The 20,582-nt window shown below is 35.6% G+C and overlaps 4 protein-coding genes and 1 pseudogene across 12 annotated transcripts; 3 read left to right on the forward strand and 2 right to left on the reverse strand.

The window, feature by feature from the left end:
• The first annotated feature begins 52 nt into the window (after positions 1–52).
• LOC8268373 (phosphoribosylaminoimidazole-succinocarboxamide synthase, chloroplastic) lies at positions 53–3,690 on the forward strand. Its single transcript, XM_002513953.4, has 12 exons — positions 53–507; positions 667–768; positions 865–994; positions 1,546–1,638; positions 1,729–1,817; positions 1,936–2,016; positions 2,289–2,378; positions 2,524–2,613; positions 2,804–2,854; positions 2,945–2,991; positions 3,201–3,258; positions 3,347–3,690. The coding sequence occupies exons 1-12, from the start codon at positions 199–201 to the stop codon at positions 3,404–3,406; spliced, it is 1,200 nt and encodes a 399-aa protein (XP_002513999.3). The 5' UTR covers positions 53–198; the 3' UTR covers positions 3,407–3,690.
• A 138-nt stretch (positions 3,691–3,828) lies between these two features.
• Positions 3,829–5,083, forward strand: LOC8268371 (annotated as a pseudogene).
• A 20-nt stretch (positions 5,084–5,103) lies between these two features.
• Positions 5,104–8,366, reverse strand: LOC8281721 (pentatricopeptide repeat-containing protein At5g27460). 4 transcript variants are annotated; one of them, XM_048370568.1, is made up of 4 exons: positions 7,927–8,366; positions 6,107–7,794; positions 5,906–6,002; positions 5,104–5,593 (listed from the first exon to the last, which is right to left on the reverse strand). In XM_048370568.1, the coding sequence occupies exons 1-2, from the start codon at positions 8,239–8,241 to the stop codon at positions 6,550–6,552; spliced, it is 1,560 nt and encodes a 519-aa protein (XP_048226525.1). In that variant the 5' UTR covers positions 8,242–8,366; the 3' UTR covers positions 5,104–5,593; positions 5,906–6,002; positions 6,107–6,549. The 4 variants fall into 4 exon arrangements, with proteins under 4 accessions (XP_048226525.1, XP_048226526.1, XP_048226527.1 ...); XM_048370569.1 differs by having other exon boundaries at positions 5,104–5,730; XM_048370570.1 differs by having other exon boundaries at positions 5,906–6,015.
• A 56-nt stretch (positions 8,367–8,422) lies between these two features.
• Positions 8,423–16,632, forward strand: LOC8281720 (chaperone protein dnaJ 1, mitochondrial). 6 transcript variants are annotated; one of them, XM_015716007.3, is made up of 20 exons: positions 8,423–8,629; positions 8,731–8,839; positions 9,108–9,203; positions 9,300–9,391; positions 9,518–9,601; positions 9,794–9,832; positions 10,061–10,231; positions 10,328–10,366; positions 10,459–10,546; positions 11,206–11,270; positions 11,393–11,455; positions 11,530–11,602; positions 12,220–12,311; positions 12,828–12,899; positions 13,318–13,374; positions 13,938–13,986; positions 14,067–14,136; positions 14,911–15,000; positions 15,695–15,925; positions 16,341–16,632. In XM_015716007.3, the coding sequence occupies exons 1-19, from the start codon at positions 8,600–8,602 to the stop codon at positions 15,720–15,722; spliced, it is 1,407 nt and encodes a 468-aa protein (XP_015571493.2). In that variant the 5' UTR covers positions 8,423–8,599; the 3' UTR covers positions 15,723–15,925; positions 16,341–16,632. The 6 variants fall into 6 exon arrangements, with proteins under 6 accessions (XP_015571493.2, XP_015571492.2, XP_048226529.1 ...); XM_015716005.3 differs by having other exon boundaries at positions 8,424–8,629; positions 15,731–15,925; XM_015716006.3 differs by having other exon boundaries at positions 11,393–11,602; positions 12,220–12,258.
• A 94-nt stretch (positions 16,633–16,726) lies between these two features.
• Positions 16,727–18,885, reverse strand: LOC8281719 (purine permease 3). Its single transcript, XM_002513948.4, has 2 exons — positions 18,056–18,885; positions 16,727–17,184 (listed from the first exon to the last, which is right to left on the reverse strand). The coding sequence occupies exons 1-2, from the start codon at positions 18,773–18,775 to the stop codon at positions 16,834–16,836; spliced, it is 1,071 nt and encodes a 356-aa protein (XP_002513994.2). The 5' UTR covers positions 18,776–18,885; the 3' UTR covers positions 16,727–16,833.
• Between the last annotated feature and the right edge of the window lie 1,697 nt (positions 18,886–20,582).

The raw sequence follows: 20,582 nt of genomic DNA on the forward strand, positions 1-20,582 counted from the left end.
TTATATATAACAAGGATATTTTGAGTCTTAACCGGCATTATTATATAAGGGACTCGATAATTGGCAATTAGTAAATTAGAATCTATATATATACCATCAGTGCCAATATCTTTTTAAATCCGGGTCATACCCAACTACCTGACAAATTAAATTCAAATACTTTGAGAAGCCGACAGGGTTTTCCACAAAGTAGTGAAGATGTCTCAGTGTATGAACGCCTTAAACCCTCCAAAAACCCCCATCAAGAACACTAATTTTTCAATTCCCACTTCGAATTTCCCCTCATTTTCTTATTTTGAACCAAAACCCATATCTAAATTAAAGAGATACCCGAGGATTTGTGTAATGGCAACGCAGAATCAACAAAAGTTGTCACTTGATTCTTTAATCTATAGTAGCCGCAAAGACGAGGTCTTTGGTGCTATTAAAGGTTCTTTATCTAATTGTCTATCTGAAACTAATCTTCATTTGACTGTTCCTGGTCTCAAATCCAAAACCAGAGGCAAGGTAGTAACTTTTTTTTTCTTTTCGGTTACTTTTTTTTGGAGGTCTTGTTTGGTTACACTTCGATTTCTGATTGAAAAACGTCAGAACTTTTGTGTAAAACATGTTTGGTTGTTTTTTTGATGAAAAAAATGACTAAAGAAGCCTGATTTTGCATTGTAGGTGAGAGATATATATGATGGTGGGGATTATCTTGTTCTGGTCACAACTGATCGGCAGAGTGCATTTGATAGAATTCTTGCTTCAATTCCCTTCAAAGGGCAGGTATTTCGTGGTTTGCCCTAATAATTTTGCTCCCTTGAAATGTGAATGTTGTACATTTCATGGTTAAGAAACTAATAGTGAGCACCTCACTTTCAGGTTCTAAACGAGACTAGTCTGTGGTGGTTCGACCAAACACAACATCTTACTCAAAATGCAGTTGTTTCAGCTCCTGATAAAAATGTTACAATTGCAAAGAAATGTTCAGTTTTTCCTGTTGAATTTGTTGGTAAGCATTTCAATTACAAGGTTTTGGAGTTTTTTCATTCACTTGCTGGCTTCATTTGAACATACTCTGGAGTGTCTTTTCAATTCATGTTGCATTTCGATCTTGTTAAAAATATCTTGGTAAAATGCTATCTTCTAACTTGACTTGTAGACTTAGTTTCTGGATAACTTAACATGTTTTAAGTTGTACACTCAGTGGTAAGAAAAACTAGTCATGTGCATCCATAATAGCATTTGTGCTTATGCACTTTCAATCTTCTTCTCTAACTTGGGTTGGAATTTTCAAAATCATATGAAGTTTTGGACTTCACAATGAAGTCAAGGAGGCTGATCCTTTGCAAAATTGTTCAATTACACGTGTTTGTTCATGTGTTCTTCTTTTCCTGTGGTTTATTTCTCATGGGAAAGTGAATTCCAAATAAGACGTAGTTATCATTCTTCTCATTACAATTCAAGAAATGCATACAATTGTGGCAACTTTTTTACTGTTTGAAGTTGAGGTTCTTGATCATCCATTCATCAACTAATCTTTCTAGTGTTGCTAAATTGTAGTTAGAGGGTATGTGACGGGAAGTACTGATACATCACTATGGACTGTCTATAAAAAAGGAGTCCGAAATTACTGTGGCAATGCCCTTCCAGATGGTGTGTGATTCTCATTCTACCAATTGATTTCTTTCCTCTTAAATTTCTTGACCATCAAATGCTTTGAAGTGATATACTACTACATTATAGGCTTGGTAAAAAACCAAAAGCTGGCCACAAATATACTCACTCCAACAACCAAGGCTGCAGATCATGATGTTCCTGTAACTCCAAGCGAGGTTTGATCGTATATTTCCATTCGAAATTTGAATTACTGGAAAAACTTGTTTCAGATTGTAGTCTCCCTGATGAGTTTATTTTATACTGGTTCTCTCATCTGCTTTATTTGCCTTCCAGATAATTGAGCGTGGGCTAATGACTAGAGCTGATTATGATGAGGCGAGTAGGAAAGCACTGAAATTATTTGAGTATGGGCAGGTGACTTCAAACAGCTCCGCTGATGATGTTTATGAAAAAAGAAATTGCTGGGTCAAATCTTTTAGGAAATGAATTTATAATCTATTGCAGTCTGATTGATATGATGGATTTCAAGTTTGCAAGTCTGATTAGTATTAATTGTTACATACCTTGACTAAAATTGTTTCTGAATTCAAATTCAAACAAATAATCTTCTAGAATGAGATATCATTGCTTGATGGTCTCTATTATAATGGGTAATATGACTCTCTGTCATTCCTTTTCACTTGCAGCGTGTAGCTTTAGAGCATGGTTTGGTATTAGTCGACACAAAATATGAATTTGGAAAGGGCGCTGATGGTTCAGTTCTACTGATTGATGAGGTCAGAAATTACTTTGACTATGATATCTTTGATTTCACTGTTTCTCTCTTATATGATAGAAGCTTGCTCATAGAATTACACATTTACCCTGCACCTGGACTAATTAATGCCATTATGAGCTTAGCATCTTGTCTTGCAATTGTAGGTGCATACACCTGACTCAAGCAGATATTGGATTGGACATTCTTATGAAGAACGTTTTCAGAAGGGTCTTGAACCTGAAAATATTGATAAGGTGCGTTGTTTTGTTTAAGTTTGCCTTTAACCCTTTTGTACATTTACTGATTGATTTATGTGCCAATACACCTTTGCTTGTGCAAATTAATTTTTGAACAATATTTGGGTCAGGTTGGCTTTTACGTCTAATAGTGTGGATCAGTTATGATAACATCGATCTTATTATTCTAAATGTTTGCATTTTTCAGGAGTTCTTGAGGTTGTGGTTCAAGGATCACTGTAATCCATATGAAGATGAGGCAAGTCAACCTAAGAAGCCCTATTAGATGTATGTCAATTTAGTGCATGTTATCTTGTGTACTAAGTCTCATTTGCTGATGCAATTTTAGGTCCTTCCTGATGCTCCTGAAGAACTTGTTTGTGAGCTAGCATGGAGGTTAGTTATTTATGTCACTATTCCTTTATTCAGCTCAATATATGCATACAATTAAACAAGCAATGGTATATAGTGTACTGACAACGCTTTGATGAATTCCACTTCCTACAAGCAGTAACTTCCATATTTATAGTTCTATTACCTTTATGTTTGAGAACTAGTCAAGCATATCATAAGTCTCAATGTTTTTTTTCTCCCCCTCCGTGTAGATATATTTTCTTGTACGAGACAATAACCAAATCAGAATTTGAGTTGCCATCGACAAAGGTGAATTATGTTACGTAATTTTGTTTTTCTATATTATGCTAGTTAACTGGCAATGTGTGAAAGTATGTAGTGTCTTGTCTTCATGCAGGAACCAATACATGACAGGATCTCAAGAAATGTTGAACTAGCGTTATCATCCTTAATTTGATTCTAAAGTTCAATTCTCATACTTCTCTGATTGTTGAGACATGTCCAACAGGATTTTGGTCTCGAACTTTGCTAATAGTTGGTTATGAGGCTTCTATAACCAGAGGCATTTGGTTTATGATTGAGGTGTGCACAAGAAGCCAAATAATTCTGGTTCAACTGGCATATATAACAAATAATGAACTTGCCTGTTTATGCTAATAGTCACAGTTCATTTTCGTCAAAAAATGAATTAATGTTGCTGTTGCAGTTAATTGAATGAATTTATTCATGTTTGCTATCCAATTACCGTATTTTCAATCTGGTGAGAACTTGTGGTAGCCATTGTCCTTCCATTGAACAAATTTTATAGTCGGCTGACATTGACATGAGTGGATTATGTGAACTAACATAAAATATATCTGTGATCTAACATAACTTAAACTACAACTTGTCCTTTCTTTTAAGGAAAACAAAATACCAGGTTGCCACCACTGCATATCCAGTCTCTTTATTAATAGTTTTTTGTTTCCTTGAGGGGACACTGCATAAGCAGTTGTGGTCCTTTTGTGGGGTAAGCAACTAAATTCAATATAATGTCAAGGAGTAATAGTGGGTTTGGGCATAAAAGTCCCCTGATTATACAGCCATCTGCCTTTGCCAAGCTGAAGATAAGAATGGCAGGAGATGTAACTTTGTTTGGGTATTGGGCAAGTCCTTATGCTCTCCGTGTGAAGTGGGCTCTGAAACTGGAGAGAGTACCGTATGAGTTTGTCGAAGAGGATTTTCCAAAGAAGAGTTCTTTGCTGCTGCAATACAATCCTGGCCACAAACAAATTCCTGTCCTTTGATTTGACATGAAGATAATTCCTTGGCAGAGTCTTCGTTGATAATGGAATACATTGATGAGGTGTGGGAAGAAAGTCCTCTTCTCTCTCAGGACCCTTATGCTGGGGGAAAGGCACGCTTCTGGTCCAGATTTGCTGATGACAAGGTTTGCTTTCCGTCATGGAATTGCAGGTTACAGCCTAATTTTGGACCTCCATTGATACTTCTATCACTCTTCTTTATGCAGTGCGTACCATCAATTATGCGATCATATGTGGCGGAAGGTGAGGAGAAAGAGAAGGCAGTAGAAGAAGCTACTGCATCTGAAGACTTTGGAGAGTGGCCTTGAAGGAAAGCGATTCTTTGGAGGTGAAACAATAAACTTTGTGGACGTTGCTGCTGGATGGATTGGAATATGGGCTAGAATTGTTGGGAAAAATTAGTGGATGCGAAGCTGATTGATGAGAGATCATGCCTGTGCTTAATGGTTGGTTTTCTGAAATCTTGGAGCTTCATATTATTAAAGTGTGCCTCCACGCGAAAAATTGCTAGAGCACAACAAGCGGTTTCACTAGAGCTCGACAGCTGCATCAGGATCAACTTGAAGCCTTTTATCAGCAGTTGTAGGCTGTAGCTTAAGTTTTTTTTTTTCTAATAGTTTATAATATGAAGGTGAGCTGTATGCAATATGTGGAAAAACAAATAACTTATAGTGGTCGAGTCTTCAAAAACTTCCCATTTCTTCTTCAAGATTCTGTAGTTGTCAAGTATCAGTGATGCTTTGCACTGATGACTTTGCTAATGTACTTATAAGATTAGCAACAATGTAGTGACTTGATTTGATAACATCTTTCCAGGATATTTCAGTTAAGCTCAAACTGGATCACAAAATTTCAAAAGAACTGCTTTGAAATATGATACAGGAAATCATAAATTGCATCTGGCAAAGAACCACTGAAGCTTGTCAGGGTCCCTAAATAAGTTTTACAACTATTATCAAATGTGACTTAGATGAACAAACTAGATGGCATGCACTCTTTCGGAGAATAATAGTTAGTACCAAACTGGCACACAAGATTACATTAAACCCTCTCAGAAATCCATTAATATGCTAGGTTCCTATTTCAGTGCATGTTTGTGTTCGTGTCTACATTTATCACAGAATTGGAAAAAGAATAAGAGAATCTGAAGCATGAAGACTCTGGAAAGTGCTCTGGAGGGGAGGAGGCTCTCTAGAGGAGAAACAGTAGACTGTCAGGCAATTGTTGCCGGATGGATTCAACTTGCACTCAACTAGCTGAGAAAATCGCTGGGGTAAAAATGATGGATGCAGTGACCTTGCCGCCGCTCAATACTAGGTTTGACAACTTCCTAGAAGTACCTGCTATCAAGGAAGTATACTTCCTCAGAAAATATAGCAGGAGTGCCTCAAAGGACCAGATGTTGCGGAGACCCCTGAATGTTCTCATTAAACAAATGTAGGATGCCTGCCTATCTTTTGTCATGATCACACATTGGCTACATTTTATTTAAATAATCAGCTATATCCATAACAGAATTGTCATGTCATTATATTTAAAGGAAGAATAGAACTTTGTTAATTTGCTCAACAATATCTGCCAATATCATTTGCATTTCTACTATCACAAAATCAGTAATAGAAATTTAACAGATTGATTTTGGACATCGATACCTTCGTTTCTTCTGGACAAAACATTAACAGGCTTTAGCATCATTTGTAACCATGGATGCTTCACAGGCACCATTGTGACTGGAAATGCTAGGGATGCCTGCAGATTGTTTCTAGTGATTATGCAAAATAAGCAGCTGTTGATCATGATGAAAAGTAAATAAATAATTCGATGTAAAATTTGCAACATTACTGAAAACTTACATATTTCTTCAATTTAATTTCTTGCAAATTACTTGTTTGCAACGAAATTCAACAAAGTGGTCAGAGAGGAAGTCAATATGTACAAGTATCACGACCAAATGAGTACACGCTGTTGTTGTCTCAATGCCCAAGTAGCAACCAGTTGCATGCTCTCAACAATGTTGGTGAAACTCTTTTTTTTTTTTTTTGTGTGTATAAAAAAGTTACAAGAATGTTGGAAAGGTAATCATGGCCAGACATCTGTTTACTAGAAACACAGCACTTTGAAGTTGAACAGCAAACAAGCAGCCCACTAATCAAGGGAGATATGCATACGGCAGAAACCTGTTAGCTTTCCTCCTGCGACAGCCCTGATTCCTTCACTTTTTTCCCTCCCTCACAAAGAATTTGCTTTCCGTTAGGCTCTGGCGGAATCTGCTACAATGATGAATACCTCTGATTAATTACACATATAAGTTAAAGGCTTGAACAAGGGCAGAAGTTTCATCATCCAACTCGATTTTATCCTTCTCCATCATCTTAAGGATATCAAAAGCTGCTCTCTGAGCATGGAGGTGCATTCTAAGGAGTACTTTGTACAGTGGTAAACTTGCAACACCCAAATGATGGATAACCTGAATAAAGTGATTTGCATCTTCAAAATTCCTGTTCCGCTCCAAGTGCTCTGCAATTGACATTATAATACCATGTGATGGTCTCCAATGACAATGTTCCAACATAGAAATTGCCTGCGTCATGGCATCGATAGCTTTGTCCATCTTTTGACTTTTCACCCATCCTTCCATTAGAATCTCCAATGTCTTATAATTTGGGCATCCACCCCTGTCCAGTGTATGAAGATGCAATGACTCGGCTTTGTTCATCAGACCCTTCCGCACATATGCACCAAGAAGGACATTGGAGACTCTAATGTCATACTTTCTACAATTAAGCTCCCAGTCTCTGAACACTTTCTCAGCTTCTAGAAGGTCACCTACCTTAACCAAGCATGATAATACACACATGTAATTTGCACATGTAATTCTTCCATTGACTCCTTTACAAGCTTCCCAAAGCCGCTGAACTCCCTCCTTATTCTTCAATGATGAATATTGCGTCATAAGGAAGAAATAACCAAGAAGATGACTAGTAGACAGTATTTTCTCTGCGTTTTTAAGTGCCAAAAGAGCTTTATCAACAATTCCTGCCTTCGTATAAATATTAGCCAAAGTAGCCAAAGTGCTCCATCCAACTTCAACATTATCATCATTCACCATTTCCTTATAAACTAACTCCACTTTAACAACCTTGGACACCTCACCATATGAACTCATCCAAAGATTATACGAGAGAACATTTAAAGCTATTTTATTACGCTTCATCTGATCAATCACAAGCGCTACTTTTTCATACTGGGATGTGGCCATATACAGTTTCATCATCTCATTAAATGGATAACAATTCACAATAAGCCCTAAGTTATATAACTTCATCATAAGAGCCTCAGCTTTAACAACATCTTTAACTTTCACATAACCATGAAGAAGGGCAAAAGAGGCAGCTTTTCTTGTAACAGAATCATGTGGTATAAAATTGAAATACTCTTCAGCCTCCTCTATACCATTCACTTTAATGATTAATTCTAATCTCAAAGCATAATCTGATACTGACATGCGAAAGTTCTTTTGAGTTTCCATCCATGTAAATATCTGTAAATTTATACACCATTGTCCAACACAGATTAATATAAGCAATTAATTTTATGGAACTCCATAACAATCGATAAAAAATTTAAAAGTACAAAATGAAAAGCAAAATAAGGTTAAATTGAAAGAAGGAACCTCGAGCGCATGCTTGTAACGCTTAGATTTCACGAGTAATCCGTTGATGTATCTAAGCTGAGAAACTGTAACCTTGTGGCCATTATCGATCCAATTTTGAAGTATAGAAGTTATGTTTAAACCAGGCGATTTTAGTTTCATAATTTGATTCTTAAGGTTGCTATTAGTATAACCGTTTTTCGGCGATGTCGATAAACTTCTATTTTTGAATTGAATATCGCCGCTGCGATCAAATAAAACATTCATTGAGCTAACTCGAAACGCTTTTCTCCAATAAAATTGCATAAAACCGCAAACGTGAGTGAGAGTCGCCATTGAAGCTAAAAGCTATGTTTTGAAATTTGTGCTTAGGAGGCCCGGACTCTGTTTTTGTTGAATGAAATTTGGTGTCTGGTTGCTGCCATATGTCTTTCTCTTTTTTTGGAGCATGTACTTATTAGTTTGACATAAAACGACAGCGTTTGAAATCTTAACCCCCCTAAGACATACTTAAAACCCTTGCCGCACACTGTTCGTAGAAATGTGCAGGAATCGGTGAGGAAAAAACCTGAACACTTTTTGCTTGCTTAGCACGACGCCTCCCTCTCTAATATCTTTTTCTTTTTTTCTCAAAAGAAAAAAGACAATTTAAGCGATCTTATTGAACTTGCGACTATCAATATTTTAGCTCCAAATGGGAAGATACGGATGGCTGGCAACTCTAGTAAGTTACTGAATTCAAGATTCTTTACTGAAATATAGAACTAACTTATCAAAATCTCATTTCTTTTAAAAATGATCAGTTCGGTAATTTGTTCTGCGCAGTGCCGGCGGCGACATTTGCTATCATCTGCGGCCGTAGAATCAACCGTCAATAGAGGACATTGGCACCGGAAAATATCTACATTACGCCAACACCTTTGTCGTGATCGATGTAAGTAATTTGTGTTTACGTTTGTTTGAGCAGTTTTTAATCTCCCTAAAAGAAAGGAGAACGTAAATGCTAAGGCTAACTAACTTGCATGATTTTTACAATTACTGAAAAGTAAAATGGCTTTCTATGAGCTTTACCATACCTCTTCGTCCCTGGCTTTTTCTTACTTCTCTCTTCGGATATTTTTTCTAACGAACATTAACCTAATTTTATTATAAGTTCTGGCTTTCGCACTTGTGCCTAATTACTACTTTTTTTTTTTGGTAAGGTTTTCACAGTTGTAGTTTCGTTATTGCGAAAAGGAGTGGTTGTTTAGGGACAGCTGAAATGCAGTCATTGAAGTGCAGATATATTCATGCTACAGGTCTTATCTTTCTCTCTGCTGCACCAAAACAGTACCTATTTTTAGAACTTAATAGTTGATCCTGACATTCTGTTGCTTACTTATTATCTATTATAGGAACTTGTAATGCAAAGGAACCTAGTTACTATGAAATACTTGGTGTTTCTGAAAATGCTAGCCAAGATGAGATTAAAAAGGCTTTTCATTTGGTGAGTACATTTTGGTAATTACAATCTGTTGCATCTTCAAGAACCGAGTAATTTATTTCACTTGTGTTAGCTTGTTTCTGTACTATGCTTTGCTGCTCATGTTGCTTCTTTTGTCTATACATGCAGCTTGCCAAGAAATACCATCCAGATGCTAATAAAAATAATCCTTCTGCAAAGAGGAAGTTTCAAGAAATAAGGGAAGCTTATGAGGTTCATGCGCTTTCTTTTTTGATAGAATATCGTCTTGTTACTTTTTTCATGCTTTGGTTATGTTCTTCAGTGTCTTTCTCTCAGTATGGAATTTATTTCATATCTTCATGATGGGAGAAAAAATTTATGAAGTATGCTTAAATTTTTAGTTATATGATAATGATATACATTTTTTGCCCTCATAAAATTCAGACACTGAAAGATTCTGAGAAGAGGGCACAATATGATACGGTAAGGACTATCTTCCTTTTTGCCTTTTGCTTTATGCATAGTATTTAATGCTGGTATATCATTAGTTTCCATGTAATAGCGCTAAGTATTAATAGTTATTTTTATATAGTAGTTAGATGCTGACTTTTGGTCTCCTAATAATCTTAGAATTTTTTTTTTAACTGAAAGCCTGCGTTGTAAATAATGGGTTTTAAACTATATGAATTGCTCTTTATATGTCAAATGAAGAGGCATGCCAGAAGTTCAGAGAAGGTAGAATATGGTGCCAACTTTGCTGATTGGTTTGGACATGGTGCTGAAGATGCTGCAAGGTTTAGATATGGTGCTGGTAATGGAAAGGGGTTTTCTTATTCCTATCAAACTAATTTCTCTGATTCATTCCATAAAATTTTCTCTGAGGTACTATCTGTAACATGTGTACATCTTCTGTCTTCATGCACTATGTTTCCCTAACTAGTTGGATCCTGAAACTACAAGTCATTTCTTTCTTTTCAGATTTTTGAAGATGCCAACCAGTCTGCATCTGACATACAGGTGAATTGTGTTGCCAATGATCTACAATGCTTATTTTAAACTGATTCCTATTTTTCTGAGCTGAAATATTTGTATTATATCTTGACATACAGGTGGAGCTAGTTCTCTCTTTTACTGAAGCTGCAAGAGGGTGCACTAAGCACCTCTCTTTTGATGCATTTGTTCCATGTGATTCATGTGGTCAGTAATTAGTACTAGCATTTTATTGGAATCATATTGCATTAGTAAAACTCTTTTAGCGAAGTTCTCATTAGTGTGAATGAAATCCACATTTTGCAAGGTTGTTTGTCATTTCCTTTTGTTGCTTACTGTGAATGGATCTATTTAGTATATATTACCTTGCAGGTTACATTTAGTATATACTATACTGTGGCAAATCTTGCTGTAAATTTAGTATATATTTCACTGTGGCAAACCACTCTTGCTCTTTTCTTATGTTTGCTTATTGTAAATGGATCCATTTAGTATTTATTGCACCACGGCAAACCTCTCTTGCTTTGAATAATTCTTCTGTGATGCCTCTGTACTTCTTTTCCTATTTGTATAAGAAATTTCCATCAGCGATAACTATTGAACAACATGAAGCTCAGTAATTTAAAATCAACCTGCAAGGTAATTGCTAATAATTGTGAATATTGAACATTTGATTTAATTTCATGGCATATTTTGCCATCTCGAAGACTAGGATTGGTATGTTTTCTCTCTGAATAGGCATCATCAGAGAAGCTTCTCTTGGAAATAGGTGTAAATAAATGTAACCACACATATCTCCTTTGAGACTTTTTATAACGCCAATATAATTTATTGATTCTTAAACATTGTCCGAACCCTTAATGCAGATGGGCGTGGCTTTCCCATTGATGCCAAAACAAGAGTATGCCCAGCTTGCAGAGGCATAGGAAAAGTAAGTTTCTTGAAAATCTTAACATTTCAGGATTAGTAAATAATAATCATGATGATTCAACTTTTCAGAATGATTTCCTTTTTCAATTTGTTTTTAGTAGTAACATGCAAAATTTCAACCAGATCACAATTCCTCCATTTACGTCAACATGCAGCAGTTGTAAAGGGTCTGGCCGAATCATTGAGGTTAGATGTGAATTCCTGAAAACAAGCTTTAACCTTCTCTGTAACTATTTGTGGTTCAATTATATTTGCCACAGGAATACTGCATGTCTTGCAGAGGATCAGGAGTGGTTGAGGGCGTCAAAGAAGTTAAAGTTACTGTACCAGCAGGTTGGTTTTCATGGTTCTTGTGATGAAACTGAGATGGGGTAGACTAGATCCTATGTTCAAATTTTGGCACTGAATATTTCTATGATCTTACTCTCATGATAATATAGACCTATTGTCATGTGGGCTAAGCAAACTCTACCACATAAGGTGTCTATTCTGAGGACTATGCATCCACAAGGGGACTGTTGCTGCTAGCTTCATGATTTTCTGATCTTTTAAGTTGAAAGGTTATATTTCAATTGTTATATGGTAGAAAATATTCCCTTTATTGACCTGTAGACTTCAAATTGTATTTTTCGCTTTAAAATTTTTATCCTGACTAGGATGGACTTCGGTTTCTTTATTGGACTTATTGCTAACTGCCTATCTGAGAATCATCCTAGAAATTGAAAAGTAAGGTAGCTGAGGACACCAAGTCCAATTGAAAGTTTGACTTCAACTGTCAACATGCTATATTGGGTAAATAAGAAGGAAACATGGAAGAATTGTTGTTTAGAATTTCTCTTTGTGCTTGTAATTTCTCTTTGGTTCCTTATTCATGCCACTGTTATTGAACCTTACATTCATTGCTTGCCATTCTATTGTTTTTCTTTCTAATTTTTGAATCACTGGAACAGGTATTGATTCTGGAGATACAATCCGTGTGCCAGAAGCTGGTAATGCTGGTGGTCGAGGACATCAACCTGGCAACTTATTCATTAGTCTCAAGGCATATATATAAAAGACAATTTAATATTGTTTTAGACCTCTTCTTTCCTTCTTTCTGTTGATCTGTGTCTCTGTCATGAGCTACCCGACTTATCACTTGAAAATTCTATTGGCTATTAATTTATCACTAGGAAATCTGGTTAGAACTGTGTTTAAATTTGATTTATAAAATGAACTGTTATCTACATATACTATCTGAAAAATACAGCTGATATCCCTTGTGTCTTCCCTTATTCAATGTTGTTAGGTTCTTAAGGCATATGAAATTTTATATAGTTTTTGCCTATCAACTGTTGTGTGTTATCTAATAATAACCTTTCTTTTGAAACGTACTGGGATAGGGCAGACATATTTTTCTGATGATAACTGGGATGTACTTCTGTTCAGTAATTAATTGCACATGTTCTACGGAAGCTCTCTTTTTCTAGGATGTTGCTACAAAATGAAATGTAATTGTTGATTTAATAGTTTACCATTCTCAAACTGAATTGGGCTTTTTCTTTAATTGATATTGCAGGTTGAAGATGATCCTGTCTTTACCAGGGATGGGGTAGATGTCTATGTGGATGCTAATATTAGCTTTACCCAAGTGAGAACTGAATGTACATGTAAAATAAATTCCATTGATTAGATTTACCTTTAACCATGTCCACTGCGCATGGAAATGCATCATCCTGTTTATGCAATTTCCCTTGGTCTTATAGCATATTTCAAATCCGTCTTACTCTGAGACTGCAAGTTGATGAGGCATGCGACTTTAGAATCTAAAGTCAATGAATTTGTTGTTTCTCTTTAGAATCTCGCATTTGTTGTTTAATTTGCTTTGGTCTTTAGCATCGAGTATTTGAGATGTGACTGAAGTAGGGGGAGATTAGGGTTTCTGTATGATAGTCATATCAAATGCCATAAGATGTTCATACAGTTATAATATTATGGATACAGCATTTAAATATTTTTATCAATAAATCAAGTTTTCTTTTTGTTTTTTCATCTCCTTTCTCTTGCAGGCTATCCTTGGTGGTAAGGTTGATGTACCAACTTTGTCAGGAAAGTTCCAAATAAAGGTAATATTTACTATTAATATTGTTGCTTTACATTTCTATCTATTTACTGTTGAAGGAAACAATCTGAATGTTTTAATCTGTGTGTTTGAATTTTGAATTAGTTAAGACATCAATTGTGATCAAAGATTGGTCATTGTTTTTTCTAGAATTGTAAGTGATGCCTTATTAGGCATGAGGACGACATGAAAGATTAGGGGATTAGAAAGATGTACTGGCCTTTTTGGAGTTTTTCTTTTTTGAGAAGCATGTTTAGTTGGGTAAGGTGAACAGTTAGTTCTAAAATTTGCCAATTGCACTTGGGCATGGGCCATAATTTTGGTTTGATTGGCATGCATTATTGTGCAAAATTTGAAAAGATCAGGATTTAGGCTGGGTGAAGACTAATTGATAAACAAATTTGAAAGTTTGAGAGTACGATTCATTTCTAATGATGTTAACCCCCTGAATGATCCCTTCCCTAAATTTTTCTACCTGTAACTCTAGTTGTTTCTACAAAGTTTAGACACTATTATTGACTTTGAAACAAAGTTCACATGCTTTATTATTATATATGCCCTTCTCAGATACCAAAGGGGGTTCAACCTGGACAACTGCTGGTACTAAGAGGCAAAGGTAAATTTTACTCTCTAGGTCTTGGAATGTACTCATAACTTACCTCAAAAGATTATACTTACAGTTTTGAGTTCCTGCAGGACTACCGAAGCATGGTTTTCTCGTAGATCATGGTGACCAATTCGTGCGATTTCGCATTAACTTCCCCACGTAAGCTCTCTTCCTTCACTTGTTTCTTCTCTGGGCGGAGGATATATTTTAGTGTTAGTGTCAACTTTCATACAAGAACGGGAGTTGTACTTTCATAAATTGTATGCTCATATTAGATGGAGTCTCTAATTTCAACTACATTCTGTAGTGTGAAAATATGATCTGGGATGTGTATAAATTAGTCATCTAAGACAGACATTTGCAAAATGCACATGGCAATACCACACTTTCATATTTAACCAAATATGCTATAACATGACAGATGGTACAACTTCTAAAGGGTATTGTATATGATCCTATAACTGGGCCTAGCACATGGAGAATAAGCAACAATGACTTGATGTCACAGAAAACTTTGTGACAGACTACAGGAATCTTGTAATAACCAACAATGTCAACCAAAACAAGCCACTTTAGCAAGCTTGGCACATTTTTACTCATAGATGCCTTTCCTCTAATTCCCTAGCGAATGCTGGTTGGGCTTTGTCGTAGGTTTCTTGCTAAAAGAACATAGTTACATATGTGACTTGGGTGCAAAAACTTTTAGTCCTGTAATGAGATAATACTCCCACATTTTTTTCTACAAAGCATCTCTGAAATAGTTCAGATTCATGCGGCTCTTGACCTCATGAGTTTTTTTTTTTTTTTTTTTTTTTTTGTCTATTCTGTTTTCCCTTTTTGTGAATTTTACAAATATCACAACTTGAAGGTTCATTGTAGTGTGTTGGCTTAAGTTTTTAATCTAAGCTCTCCTGTTTTTTGTTCTGACTTTAGTGCAATAAATGAACGCCAACGTGCTATATTAGAAGAATTTGCTCTGGAGGAGATAAATAATGAAAATGGTACCTCAAATGAAGGAAACTGGTAAGCATTTGTTCTTGAAAATATGTCTATTACTGGATGCTTTCTTGTTCTTGCAACTTTGCCACATATGATGATTCTGTGAACAGCACTAGGTTATAGTTCCATAAAACTTTAACGGTATGTGGTCTTTTTTAAAGAACCATCCACTGAATTTTGTTAATTGGTTAGTATAGATCATAAACATCAAATGCCTTTTATGAGGAAGAACCAGTTAATTATGGTCTGCCTCAGATCCTGGCAGTACATTAGCAGTTGATATCAATAATACATTACCCCATAACCATAAACAGTTGTAAATGCTTTGTGAGAAAACTTCAGTATTTTTGCCTAGCTACTTTGTGATAGAAGAATTTCTGGGGCCTGTTAGATGCCACGTGGGATTTAAAAATCAAAATGATGCATGTTCCATAGAACTGTTGCACATATACTAAACTCTCTTATACTGTATTGGTGTTTATATCTCTGGATTGACTTGAATAAAGTTCTTATCTTACTAAAATGACTGCTCTATTGCATTCAAAATCAGTGTGTTTGTCAGCACCTAGAGAATTGAATTGTTTAAAGTAGGCTTGAGGTAGTGCTCTGATATTTTTGTCTGGTGTAGTACATAGTTGCCCAAATATGGACTGCATCTATAGTTGGCTCTAGTAATTTTTTGTTCTGACTATAATGAAGATCCTGAAATGGACAACAGGCTTTATCAGCAGCTATCTACTGGTTGAACTTACAGGTGGCAGCATCTGCTTGAGCGTGTGACGGAACCTGTATTTATGCTTGAATTTTCTGTGTTCATATTATTCCTGCTGTTTCTTCACAAAATCATGGGATGAATGCTGACTCAAGTGGCATTCAGCGGGTGTATATATGCTGAAATCTTCATTCTTATAAGATAATTCATCCTTAGTGGAAGGCCTACTGATAGAAGGTAATTATATCGTCTTCCTCTCCTTCCCTCCCTGTGGAGAAGTCTTTTTGCTTATCTTTACCTCCTAGGACTGCCCATCACCACTAAATTTAATCTTTATTTTTAGTTGAAAATTGCAAGAGGTCAACCTTAAAGCATGTAGGACAACATCATTTTTCCTTTGTAGAAATTGATTATTGAACACATAATTCAGAGATTATGTGGTGGAAGTCCTCTGGTTGACCAACTTGGTGAAGGTGAAAATTATGATAATTTTCAAATTAACCAAGTGGCCCGCGCTTTGAAACTTCTTTTGGATAATGTAATTTTCAGCTTTCAATTCATTGTACACTCGGATGCATATGATATAATCGTTGCCTTGAGATGTGTGAAAGAAAAAATAATGAGCTGTGTATTATTGTGGACATTTATGCAGAATAAACTCAGAAGAAATCAGACACTTCTTACAGATACATGTTTCTCAAGAGGAGCTGAGAAGAATGATTAATTACTTTTCCTTCAATTGGAACACTGCCGCGATTCTCATCTTTTGTAAATGTGAATACCATAACCATAGACGTTGGTGCATGCAAGGGCAATTTTCTTTTGCACACAATACAAGGTTGGCTCATAAAAGGGCATAAGCGTGCTTACCCGACATAATGCCCCATTGTTACTAAGCGACAATTGGATCTAACATCTCAGATTGGTAAAATATTTTTTACATAGCTTTGCTGTTTATTCTCCCTTCGTTACCGCATTCCTCACTTTACTTGCATTTTTTTTTTTTCCTTTTCCAATTTGGATATGTTGTCTAAAATATCAACCAAACAAACAAAGACAGTTTATTTTATGCGGCACAATAATATTCAGCTTTCATTCACATCATACTATATATTTGTGGAGAATTCTGAGAATGTCTGATGTCTTCAAACATTTTCTGTCGGACTAGAAGATCGAGGCATTTCCGATCCTGGAGCAAGATTCTTTTTCTTGCTTTCCTTCACCTCACCGTAGAAGTAAGAAACAAAACCCCAAAGAGAAAGTGCAAGGGCGACACCCTTTTCTGCCTGAAAGTTTTCTTGGTAGAAAATGACAGCCAGGACCTCTGTCACCGGAAGGAGAACAGCAATTAAAATGCCTGATAACAAAGAGGAGGCGCAAAATATGACACCAATGGCTCCCAAGAAAAAACACTGCCAAATTATTGCGCTCCACACCAGTATGACATAATACTTCGTTTCCCCAAGTCCGAATTCTCTTGCTTCTCTTGGAATCACCTACCAGACATAAACAGATAAATGCGTAGGAGTTACTTTTTTAGCAAGAATTACTGTTCAATGAGCAAAGAAGATAAACATAACCCATCTCACTCTCTAATTCATTCTTAAGTCAGCATGTTTGTCCTTATGCAGTCCCTTCTTAGATTCCGTTAGAAGATAAAGCAACTTGCACTCCAACTGAAATCTCTAGTATGCTTCAACACTTGAGTATTAATTCATATCCTCGGCTTCTTAAGCCACTTGCCTGGACGAGATTTATTTGTAGACCAATAACGGGTGTAGGCAAGTTTCTTTTCCCCTGATTCGTTTGATGTATAAAGGACATCAAATTTAGACACATATTATAGCTTAAGAATTTTTTTTTACCTATTCTAGATGTAAGTACCACTGGAAATTTTTGCTTAGATTTATTGTATGTCTCTAATTATATACCAAATTAATAGATGATTGACACATATTCATTAGGTTTAAATAGTAAATTATGTGTCAATCATCTTATACTAAAATATAAAACATTCATATTTATGTGTCTTATTCTTTTATTAATTGTGATATATATATCAAATCTCTATAAGAATTTTCCTATTCATTTATATATCAAATAAATAAATAAAATAACAATAATTTTAATATTTAAGTATAAAATACTTATATATTCGTTAGTGGCTTCAACTTTTAATTTCTCCCTATAGTTTTCTATAATTTGGTCAACTATGCATGATTATCTAGTAAAAGTCCAAAAAATCTTGTGCCGACTCACTAACACTAAGCAAACTCTGTTATTATCTCATTGTCCTTATATAACATAATATTAGACTAGGCCGGCAAGAGTGAGAGAAAGAGAGTGTTTAGGGCTAAAGAAACATACGTTAAAATCTTTGTTAACCAGCATCCCTATGGTGCAAAAGATTGTAGCAAACAGACACATCACCATCTGAATCTCCATCACGAGAGTGTAACTAATCTCCTGCTTCGATTTCTTGTATGTTAACTCCACCAATGGTAAGATAAAGCCATACAAAGCTGCAGCCACTAGCGTCATAACAAACCCTAAGGCATACTGTTTAGTGGATTCATGACCTGGGCGATCACTGCTTGTATGCAAGGCCAAAACACCAGCACCAGCAGTCAATAAAACAACTGCGTTAATCGAAAAAGAAGTGAACTTCTGTTTAACCAAAAGAAACGCGAAAGCCGCAGTGAAAGCTAACTGCGTAGCAATGATCAAAGAAGAAGTTGAAACAGGCAGACGTGCTACTCCATAAGCGTAAAGATAGTCATCGAGGCCAGTGAGGACACCAATGAATGTGGCGGCGAGGAAAAGACGAGGTTTCATGTAGAACAATTTAGTGGGGGGATTGGTGGACCGGCGGTGAAGGTAGCTGATGAAGAGAGGGATTAAAAGGATTGGCCAACCGCCGGTTTCGAGCCAGCTAGAGAGCCACACACGCTTGCCTCCATGTATGAAATAGAGGCGCATGATAAGAGGGCCACCGCAGTTGCCTATAGATAAAAGGATGCAGTTCAGAATAAGCAAGGTTCTTTTTGTGGTGCTGGTGTTGGCTTGAGGTTCCTGCTTTGTCTCCATGATAAGTCAAAACTCTATTTCCCTCTTCTTGCTCTAATTTTTTGTTTCTGTCTTTACATAATGAGAAAGTTGGCTATATATTTGTAATGATAGAATCTATGTATTCAATTATATGTGCATGACAGAAATATGACATAGCAATGCATTAACATAACTGTCTGTGAAAGGCAAGAGTAGTAATTCTTTTGTCAATAGGGGTGACATCATCTATGTATTTTTCTACTTTGTCGTTTGCAATCCCAACTTGAATAATGTCTTTTATATGGTACACTTTTTTTAGCCATTTCGAACGCATTGTAATTGAGTGATATATATATATATATATATATATATATATTTAAGATTTTATTAAATATAAGATATTTAAAATATGTGCCCCTTATTCAATAATAAAATGCTATATATGGAATTCCATTTTACTACTATGTTAAGGCTGTGTTATATTATCAATTATTTTCTGGTATACAGAAAGGGTTACTTATTAATGGTCCCGAGTGACGAAAGTAGACGATTTTGATCTGGAAGGCATATCTATATAAAGATTATCAATGATTTGTGTCCTTTCCCTGCAAGACCAACTAATTGATTGTTGAACGTTTGTGGGGATATTACTGGCAGGTTTATGTCCTTTTCCTGTGTGGATATGGAGGGTCTTCTCTGGTGGTTAAAATTGTTTAAGGTGAGGATTAGTGCTTCTAATTATAAAAGATATTGGTTTAGAAAGAGATCAATATATATCGATAGCCTTTATAAAGTAGTCCAAGTAATAGGCGTAGTAATGTAGGGGTAGTCATTGTAACATACGGCGCAATTTCAAGAAAAGGAAAAATTTATATGATCGTAGGCCAATTTGGGTGATTTCAGCCTTATATTCATCACTTTCCTTAACTGGAGTATTGACACATATACACTATGCAAGACCAACTAATAAAAAATAAAAACATTGAATGTTTGTTGGAGATTTGTAGCCTTTCTTCTACAGGAAAACAACAAAAGATGTAATAAAGGGTGATCATTACGAGTTGTCCTAATAATTAATTAGCATTTGGGTAGTGGCAAAATTTACTTAGGTCATGGAAATCTTTATCAGTTATTGGGTTAGGAAGTCTGTAACATCTCCAATGTCTTAGTCAATTGATTTCCATTTCATCTAGATAACGCATATAGTTTCCAATATCATATCATTAGCATGTCAGAACCCTACTTTGGTGCTCTTTTTTCACTCGCTAACAAAAGAAAAAAAGAAGACCATATGACCTTAAAATTATCGGCGGGATTGGTGAGGTGGCGTGTAAGTTGGATTTGCTGTCAAATTTTTCTCACAGATCAATTCGGTGTTTCGTATATCCGTATTGAGAAAGTGTATTTTTAAGTGAAGATTTAACTTCTGATGAGCAGTCAGCCAGGATCGTGGATTCTCAAGTTCATCAACTTTGCTCTTGAGTTTTGCCGATGGTCATGGTCTTGTGGTTGAATTATTCTATCGAGGAAAGTAACCCGAGAAGCTAAACTGAAGATGAGAGATTCTTACTCTCATTAGTTTCAGTCTTAGTGTGAGCTTTTAATTTTAAAATTCGAGAACGAATTTTCTTAAGGGGGGAGAATGTAATACTTATAAATTGTTCTTTTAATAATAATAATATTAGTAATAATTAATAACGAGTTTTTATTTAAATTAATATTATTTTATTTTTAATTAAATTTAATTGGGATGATTTAAAATAGAATTTCAATGCTAGATAAAAATAAGAGAGTTATTTTTCTATATCTGATTAGTTTGATTTTCAAGAAGTTAATTGAGTAAATT

This window comes from Ricinus communis, chromosome 2, assembly GCF_019578655.1.
Source record: "Ricinus communis isolate WT05 ecotype wild-type chromosome 2, ASM1957865v1, whole genome shotgun sequence".
NCBI classification, from domain to species: domain Eukaryota; kingdom Viridiplantae; phylum Streptophyta; class Magnoliopsida; order Malpighiales; family Euphorbiaceae; genus Ricinus; species Ricinus communis.

Excerpts from the sequence above, each read along its gene's own strand:
- LOC8281721 (XM_048370568.1), bottom strand. The coding sequence starts at position 8,241 with ATGGCGACTCTCACTCACGTTTGCGGTTTTATGCAATTTTATTGGAGA. Across the intron at positions 7,795-7,926 it reads GTTACAAGCATGCGCTCGAG|ATATTTACATGGATGGAAAC; the intron begins GTTCCTTCTTTC and ends ATAAATTTACAG.
- LOC8268373 (XM_002513953.4), top strand. The coding sequence starts at position 199 with ATGTCTCAGTGTATGAACGCCTTAAACCCTCCAAAAACCCCCATCAAG. Across the intron at positions 2,379-2,523 it reads CAGTTCTACTGATTGATGAG|GTGCATACACCTGACTCAAG; the intron begins GTCAGAAATTAC and ends TTGCAATTGTAG. Across the intron at positions 2,855-2,944 it reads GTAATCCATATGAAGATGAG|GTCCTTCCTGATGCTCCTGA; the intron begins GCAAGTCAACCT and ends ATGCAATTTTAG.
- LOC8281720 (XM_048370572.1), top strand. The coding sequence starts at position 8,600 with ATGGGAAGATACGGATGGCTGGCAACTCTA. Across the intron at positions 9,602-9,793 it reads AAATAAGGGAAGCTTATGAG|ACACTGAAAGATTCTGAGAA; the intron begins GTTCATGCGCTT and ends CATAAAATTCAG. Across the intron at positions 13,375-13,937 it reads CAGGAAAGTTCCAAATAAAG|ATACCAAAGGGGGTTCAACC; the intron begins GTAATATTTACT and ends TGCCCTTCTCAG.
- LOC8281719 (XM_002513948.4), bottom strand. The coding sequence starts at position 18,775 with ATGGAGACAAAGCAGGAACCTCAAGCCAACACCAGCACCACAAAAAGA. Across the intron at positions 17,185-18,055 it reads TGGTTAACAAAGATTTTAAC|GTGATTCCAAGAGAAGCAAG; the intron begins GTATGTTTCTTT and ends TATGTCTGGTAG.